The sequence below is a fragment of the Mastacembelus armatus genome, chromosome 4, assembly GCF_900324485.2.
Source record: "Mastacembelus armatus chromosome 4, fMasArm1.2, whole genome shotgun sequence".
Lineage (NCBI taxonomy): Eukaryota > Metazoa > Chordata > Actinopteri > Synbranchiformes > Mastacembelidae > Mastacembelus > Mastacembelus armatus.
This window is the reverse complement of record NC_046636.1, coordinates 27,588,606-27,597,072: the sequence shown is the minus strand read 5'-3', so window position 1 is coordinate 27,597,072 and position 8,467 is coordinate 27,588,606. Positions and strand designations below refer to the sequence as shown.

General features: G+C 43.3%; 1 protein-coding gene across 3 annotated transcripts in view; it reads right to left on the bottom strand.

Annotated features, from left to right (window-relative positions):
* Positions 1–2,485: 2,485 nt before the first annotated feature.
* The window catches only part of ccdc50a (coiled-coil domain containing 50a), a 31,289-nt gene continuing 25,307 nt past the window's right edge, over positions 2,486–8,467 (bottom strand). For 2 of the 3 annotated variants that reach the window (XM_026304668.1, XM_026304667.1), the window contains 7 exons: positions 7,382–8,278; positions 6,518–6,669; positions 6,282–6,326; positions 5,942–6,070; positions 5,723–5,805; positions 5,521–5,624; positions 2,486–5,272 (listed from right to left, as the gene is read on the bottom strand). In XM_026304668.1, coding sequence (XP_026160453.1) covers positions 5,253–5,272; positions 5,521–5,624; positions 5,723–5,805; positions 5,942–6,070; positions 6,282–6,326; positions 6,518–6,669; positions 7,382–8,278 — 1,430 coding nt within the window. In that variant the 3' untranslated portion in view covers positions 2,486–5,252. The remainder of the gene's footprint in view (positions 5,273–5,520; positions 5,625–5,722; positions 5,806–5,941; positions 6,071–6,281; positions 6,327–6,517; positions 6,670–7,381; positions 8,279–8,467) is intronic. The other variant, XM_026304669.1, reaches the window with a different exon arrangement.

Genomic DNA, 8,467 nt, shown 5'->3' with positions numbered 1-8,467 from the left:
TCCCAGTGTGACAGTGAGTCAGCATGAACAAAACCTGAAAACCCTGAGACTGAAGGTGCTGAAGGGTATTTGGCTTATAGTAAGTGTTTTATTTACACCTGTGTCGGGTCAACATACCAATTACTAAGTAACTGTAGGTGAAAACTGTCCCCCAAGAGATCTCATCTGCTGGTTATACTTTTTCATGTGATTACAATTTAACTTCTTTATAAAATCTCAAAGTAACATTCGTATTTTAGTGTTTCAGGCTATAAATGGTTTGGTTTTTTGGCATTTGTATGTTCTGCTGCCTCATTTTACAACTGGTTGTATTATATATATCTCTTACAGCATCTCATTAAGTCTTTCTGCAGCCATTTATTTAAACTACAGCCGTACCAGTTGATTAATATTCTTAAATACCTTCTGTAGTATATTGTCCTTCTGAGCAAGCTTAAACAAAGCACCTGACGATTGCCTTGGCATGCATACAAGGGTGACTCCCTGCACAGATCGGCGTAGGTGCTTCTCCAAACCAGTCCGATGCCATTCCTGTATCAGGCAGAGCATAGAGTGCCTCGGGCCCAACGGCCTGCTTGATTTTTACACCCCATGATGAGAATGTGTCACTGTTCAGGAGCCATCACCTTCTGCACCTTCATTTCAAACTGTAAGATTTGAAACTTTTAAAGAGCTGGAAACTAGATCAGCAAATTTTGGCAGTTCAGAGTGAATAGTGAATAGACAGTTTATATAAATATGATGCACATGGAACATATGAGCCAGATGTGAACAGCAGTTTGATACTGAAGAGAAATCTGTTATCAAGTGATCTGAAATTTGTAAATGTAAACTAATACCACATTAAACCCACATCTTCTTCTTTTGCTTTGGGCTGCTCCCTTCAGGGGTCACCACAGCCAATCATCTGCCTCCATTTAACCCTATCCTCTGTATCCTCCTCACCCACACCAACTATCCTCATGTCCTCCTTCACTTACAGCATTGTGTATCAAGTGATCCTGTTTTAAAAGGTCAATGGTTTCTAACATGTTTGACTACAAAACGCCAAAAGATGTAATTTATCAGATCTCTTTTAAATTTCAGTTTCCTCTTTCACCTGCTGTAATGTTTCCCGCCCGTAAAACAAGGACAGAGCTTGCTGTTTCTCTGTCAAGGGCTGGATCAGTTTAGCCTGACAAAATAGTTCTCTGACTACCTTTACCGGTTTTTCCTGCAGATGCGCCCCAGGCTTTATAAGGCAGAGAGAGAGGGAGATAGAGAGAGGGAGCAGAGACACAAAGTGTGACAGGTTAAAGATGACTAGAGCTTGTTCATTTAACCAGTCACATCAGAGTCTGGAGAGCGTTTGCTGTTGTGCCTCCGTGGGATTTACATTCTGATAAAGACACTAAACCTGGATAGACACAAAGTTAAGGAGAGAGTGATGGACCCAGTTTCTCACTCTCTCTTTCGCTCCAATAAGTGGGTGGGTCTTCGTGTCTCAACACGGTGTGCTCCGGTTGATAGACAGCTGCACTCACCTTTTTACCTGCCAGGTAAGACACGAAAAAACATTCAGTCCTCAGAGTTAATTTACTGCACCCTGTGAATTCAGCAGTTCATCATTCTCTGTTCACCTGAAAGAAAGGACGACACCGACCAGGACAGGTGAGTACATTTACCTGTACATATACTGCATTGTTCTGTTTTTGCTAACAAACCTACAGGCCTGCTGGTTGTGATGCAAGTCACTATGTTCTTTCCAGTCTTCAGCACAAACACCTGTTGTGGCTGTGACTGCTAACGCAGCGTTCACACAAATTAGAGCCTCAACATGAAAATACATTAGTTTGTACTTTGGCTTCTGGATGTGGGGTTTGTGTTAAGCAGATATACGAAGGACATGATCAGGCACTAATGAAACACATTTCCACCCGTACACAACAGCAATAATGTTGATATACAAAACAGTAATTGTGGTTTCTCTTCACAGCACTGGATTACTTTAGAACAGCTCTGTTACCCGCACAGCTGGAAACTTTGCCTGGGAATTTCTGTGATCCAAAATTTCAGTCATTGTTTCTGGTCGTGTGTGTAATGTACATCCAAGACCAATCAGGTGGAGGTTTGGATGGACTTTTCTGGGGGACAACTCACTGTAGGTGTCTCAGATTTGTCTGGAAAGCCTAATCAGAATTTGCGTCATGACTGTTCGGACATCACAAGCTACCGGCCAACTGCTGGTAGGCCTTTTTGTCCGTTCTTCAATACATCAGACATCCCAGCAGGGTCTCACCTGAAAAGCATTGAAACACTGGTGAAGCAGATCTCCTGTCTGATTTAGAAACTTTTTAATATCCCACCAGCAGCTTTTGTGGTTATAGTGAAGTGAAGTTTCCTTTAGTTTGGTTATGACATATCCCACAGAGGGCATGGCAGTGGTGTTACCACATGCAGACGAAGCATCAGTATGTCAGGTATGTTGGTGAACCAGCTCCAATGATGGGTGTTAACACTGCACTTTTATTTAAGGGTGGCATGATTTATTAAAAACGTGGACAATAAAAGGCAACCAGCCACTGACAGTAAGGACTCATACAAGGAAATGATTGTGCAAGACATACAACTAACTGATGACTGATGGAAGGAGTACAAGATAAAGACAATTAGTCCAAAATGTAAATATGTATAATGTACTTAGATTAAAATCAGGGGACAAACATTGCAAATGAGGTTATGATTTCAATGTATTTGCTTGTCTCTGCACTTATAGAAATAAACGTGAGAAACAAATGCTCGTACTGCTGTTATTACTGCAACAGAAATCGCTTTGAAATTGCTTGAAAGAGTGCAGTTAAAATTTGTAAATGCAAATACCTGTATGTGTGCATATGGTTAAAACTGGTTTCGACCGACTGGTTTTACTTTCAGGTGTGTGTTTACTGACCAGGATTACCTGTGTCAACAATGAACTGGTCAGTGATGTTGTGTAACATTCAGGCAAAAAAATCTGACATGCCTCTAGGCGTTCACCACCGCCGCAATTCAAAATCTAAATGTTTTTCGTTAACTTGGAACTCACTTATGGAGAATTTCTCAGGGCTAAAGGTTCCAGCAGGTCAGTGCCTGGAGGGAACAGTGAGGAGCTTGGGAAGAAGCAGAAAATGTCTTTTCACAACTGCTGTGGGCAGTTTTTGTTCTTTTTGTGAAGCTTAAAACTTTACTCCAACCTGTGAGTGAGTCATATTCATGCACAGGTGAAACGCTGATACAACTTAGATGCTAGAAGTAAAAGCAACCTGTTAATTCATTTTATTTAAAAAAAGTTCTGTTACAGCAACTGCCAACACATGTGTGTTGAATTACGATTGGTAGATTGCATACAAGCCCTGGATTAAAAAAACAAAAACTTCATGTCTGATGTCAACAGCACTGGATCCAAGATAATGTCTGATGCACAACATCCACAAACAACATAAAGATGCATCATCATTAAATCCACTTTGTACTTTTCTCCCCCTGTTGTCAACATGGCCACAGGGTGGCGCTCTTATCAAAGAATAAATTAGGCATCTCACCCTGGTGGGCGTGGTAGATTTGCTACAAATGAACATGGAACAAAGTTTGTAGTCCCTGAAAAAAAACACATGCAAACATATGGCACAAATCCCATTCAGTCAGTTCAATTCAATTCATCATCAATTCATAAACACTTGCACGTTCGTCCCCAGCGACACTAACATCTTCAACTACACTCAGTTATAGATTCATCAGCATTTATTCCACTGAATACTAAGAAGCAGCACCAAACGTTCAAAGACTGAATCATCCTGTGACCATCACAATTCATTAAACGTAAAATTTTAATGTGCTCTTCTTTATAATACGTATTCAGTATGAACAGAAAGTAATGGGTCCTTGGAGTAGTCAAAACACTAAGATACACCCCTTTACACCCCAGACAATATGGGAAGAATTTTAAAAAGACCAAAAAAAAGTATTAAAACAAACTATAAGGGTCCAATGAGCAAAGATAACTAGTGGAACTGAAGAGAGACTCCACACAACAGGGAACAGGATTTGGTAGAATGAGTAAAAAAAAAAAAAAAAAAAAATCATATATTTACATTTACATAAAACAATAGTAAATTTTTTTTTTTGCACGTCGTCTGTGCCATAAGCACAAGCAGGAATTCAGATTTGACACAGACAAGCAATGTACATGCATTTCATTTTGGTACTGGTTCTTTAATGGGCCAGTTTCAGTTTGCAAACGACAAGCTGATATGAAATAGCGTCAGAAAAGGGATATATTGTACAGTGGCAAATGACATATGCACATAGTTTTTTCCTATTCACAAAGAGAAGATTATTGGCTTTTTGAGGCTTTAGCCCTTTCTGACAATAAAGAGGGAGCCAGATAGTTTGATTCAGAGCTGAAATGCATGTACAGAGTTGTACACTTTCAGTAAGCATGCACATACAAACAGTGAGTATCACTCGTCCACTTTCAGCTTAGGGGTGATGGAGCTATAAAATGCCCCCGTCAAGCAGAAAGACAGCCTGCAGCCAATTCAAAGTCTATGGATCCTCAAAAGGCTCCACCTCCTCTGCACTGGAAGGAGTTGGCCTACACCAGCATCTTGATGAAAGGTTTATGCTTTTTGTTTGAGCGGCACATGGAGAGGGCACCTGCGGCCTCATCGCACAGCAACACAAGAGAACAGAACTGCAGCATGGGTGTAATAAAGCAGCTGCCACATTGGTATCCAGGACAGAGCAGCAGCCGTGGTGGAGCAGACAGGCACGTCCCATGAAGAGTCATGAGGACATTTAAAATTGCATGGTTAGATCCAGCAGAGGCCACGAGCCCTTGTGATGGGTTGGGGTAGGCATGGCCCACAGACAGGACGAACATCAGCACACGATGACCACCCGCAGGTGAGGGGGCCAGGTAAAAAAAAACGTGGGAGTTTCTGTCAAAAGGCTGCTCTTTCAGCTTGTCTTGTCAAGTCAGTTAAAAGAAAAAATAATAATCACAATTTAGGAAAAAGAAGAAGAAAAAAAAAAAAAAAGCATAGTTCCAGCTTACAGACCTACTTCCTTAAATCTGGGCCAACTTTGGAGGGTATTAAAAAGTCCCATTGCCAACTCATGAGATTGTCCCAAGGTTTTTGGTCAACAGAATGTAACTGGTTGAAAACAAAAAGATAAATAATACTAGTAATAGAAAAGGATGACCGACGTGTGGACCTGGTGAACAGCCAGAGTCACCGCTTGCTATAGGCACCTGTAAAAAGATGGAGCAGAGATCTATCAACAGGACGCCGTGATGTGTTTTTCTGCTGTCTCCTGCCTACTGTTCCTCTAGTTATGTGAAACAACAATGTGAATGCACTTCAATATGCAGTTTGGATTTATTTTGCAATAAAGAGCAGGACACACTGACTTAGTCCTTAATCACAAGGTAAATCCTTACTTTACTAGATAGCACTTTATGCTAAGACACACAGTCGCTCTGCTGCGTGACTGTCATACCTTTGTAAGCAGCCTCAGGCCTGGTGGGAACACGAGGGGGAACAGGTTGGTCCAAATAGCCAACATTCACATTCTCATAGTCGTGTGTACGAGGCTGAGGAGGCCTGAAGCAAACAGAGACAGGACAATAATTACTGAACTCACTGAGTCGCTACTGCTCAGCTGCCTGGAAAGATCTGGTCTTAAACAATGAGTCTAATACCTGGCTGGCTTGTTTGCGTTCCTCTGCCTCTGGTATTCGTACTCCTCTCGTGTTCTGGGCCGGACGACTTCCTCAGAGTTTGGCTGCAAACCAACAAAAATGATGTTGCCTAAAATTATGGTTATACCATCACAGTGGAAAGTTGACTTTTATACCAAACAGGCCCCAAAATATTTCACCCCAAAGCAATTTAAAATTAGTATGGTTATGGAAAATGACCCTGTATTCTCCCTCTTGTCGCTTCCTTTCCATGACCACCCTTTCCTTCTCCCGTTCCCTCTCTTTCTCCCGTTCTCGATTTTTCCTGTACTCCTTTTTCTCTTGTTCCATCAGCAGTCGGGCAATTTCCTGCCAGAGCAAGACAAGATTCAGCGTGTGGGTTGGTGACATCTCCTGTCACTATGTATTTGTCTAAAATAGGTACAACTATAACTTGTCCAATACTGGATCATTTCTTACATAGCATCTGGTTTAACAATTGGCTGAGCTCAGGGAGGAAAACAGCACATAAAAATGAGGACAGACTAGAAGAAAAGTTTCCAGACTTCTGCCCACTCACCTCATCCTGCGCCATTTGGGCTGCACGCACATGCACACTGCTTGCCTAAAACCAAAAGACAATTAAAAAGTCACATTTTCCCCAAAGTAGACTATATCCAAGGCAAGGCAGAGACCGTTCAATGAGACACTCAGCTTCAAGTCATTTATATCACATATGTTTAAATATATCGCTTAATCACATCATCCAGTACTTTTATTTCTTTCCCAGTGTTTTCTAGTTTTGCATGTCCTTACCTTGATTTCCTCCTCCTGAAGTTTCCTCGCCACCTCCATGTCTTTCAGCTCTTGCTGTTGGAGATTCAGTTTCGCCAGCCCCTTGGTGGCTTCGGTCGGACCATACTCGGTTTCAGTTACTACCGCTCCACTCCCTCGGTGCACAATTCGACCTGCGGATGTCACCACGTTACGCTGGAACTGCACCTAATGATTCCTTTAATTATCAAAAAATCTCTAGATGTTTTTTTTCCCATTCATTGTTTGGTTTTTAAGACAGAAGATGTGAAAAATCTCAAGAGCCCATGAGCTATTTTAACAACAAAGTAAAAGCCCCAAACATTAGATTATATTTATAATTCAACAAAAATTAGCAAATCTCTGTTTGAGAAGATACAGCATGTGATTAACCCAAGTGATTAATCAATATCAAGATTAATCAACAATTTGTTTCAGCACTACATAGTTGGATTAAACCTACGAGGCACCTAGAAGGGCTGCAGTGCTTCTCCATGTTTACCTCCAGTATTTGTTTAATGTCTTTGAATGTTGGGATAAAATGAAATGACCAGGTCAGCTGCCCTGAAGCCCTTTGTAAATGCCAAGTTTCAGTCTATTTCAATCACTCCCCTGCTCACAGCAACAAGCCAGCATGAGAGAAGGCGAGAACGAGTGAAGCGCAGAGCATGAAATTTCAGACCATCCACATACGAATCACATCAGTCATCACCAATTACTGTGAAGCTGTTATCCCCATGAGAACAGGGAATCAATGTCTTCATTAGTGATCGCGACCCAACCCACCACCTGACACCACAGCGAAAAAGCAACCCGCACACCACACAAACACCCCCGCAGAGCCCAGGCTGGGGCTTGGGGTGGTACCTGTCTCTCCATTGGGGTCAGCATGACTGCGCTCCCTGCCTGGACCCTCCCCTTTCCGAGGGTCCCAGAATCCTCTGGTGTCCCCTCTCCCTTCAGTGATCCTGTGCTCCTCAAACACTTCTTCTGGGTTGGAGTGGACACGCTGTCGACCCCTGACCCTTCCCTCCCTCTCACCATCTTCCTCTTCCTCCTCCCAGGAAGCCCTGCCCTCCCTTGGCCGGTCCTCACTGTGTCCTGGCTCCCAGTAGTCTTCATCAAATCCTCTCTCCCTGCTCCTGGTTCTCGCTTGTTGTCTGTCCTTGTCTTTCTGTCTCTGCCTGACTCGCTCTCTATGACCGTCCCCACTCTGTCCTCGATCTCTGGATTTTTCATTGTCTCTCCCAGCCGCTCTAGCCCTCCAGAGGTCCTGGTCCCTGTCTCTCCTCTGGTCTTTTCCTACCTGCCTCTCCCACTCCATGTCTCTGTCTCTCCCCCTGTCTCGGTCACGTTGCCTGTCCCTTTCTAAGTCCCATGAATTATCTCTCTCTCTGATGGTCTGTGGTTGAGGTGGTCTGGGTGGCCTCTCCTTCTTCCTTAACACTCTCTCCATGTATTCTCCCCCTGGGCTCCTGGCTCTGTCAGTCTCTGTGGACTCATACTCTGGGTACCTCTCCACATGTTTGCCTCTGGAGGGCAGCAGGTGTTCTGTGTTTGGATCTGCATGCCTGCTATGACCTCGATCTGCCACCAGGTAGTGCTCAGGATGTCTGGAGAGGCTGTGGAGAGCTGCTGGGTCCTGTCTTGGGTATCTGCTATTTTTGGGCTCTACTGAGTTGTAATCAGGGGAGTAATCTCGATGCAAGTTGTCTGGAGCATGGGGACGCGTGTGTTTGTCCAAGTCAAGGGGTCTTCTTGCAGCTGATCAAGGGACGAAGCAGCGAAGGTGAGAGGAGGACGGTGTGAAGGGAGGGATGACGGTTGATGAGAACATGAAAATGTGAAAAATAACACAAACAGGAATGATATGAGCTAAGCTGGTTAGTAGGCACAGCACCTGTGAGGAGAATGATGATGATGATGGAGAATAATGCTAGGCATACAAAGCAT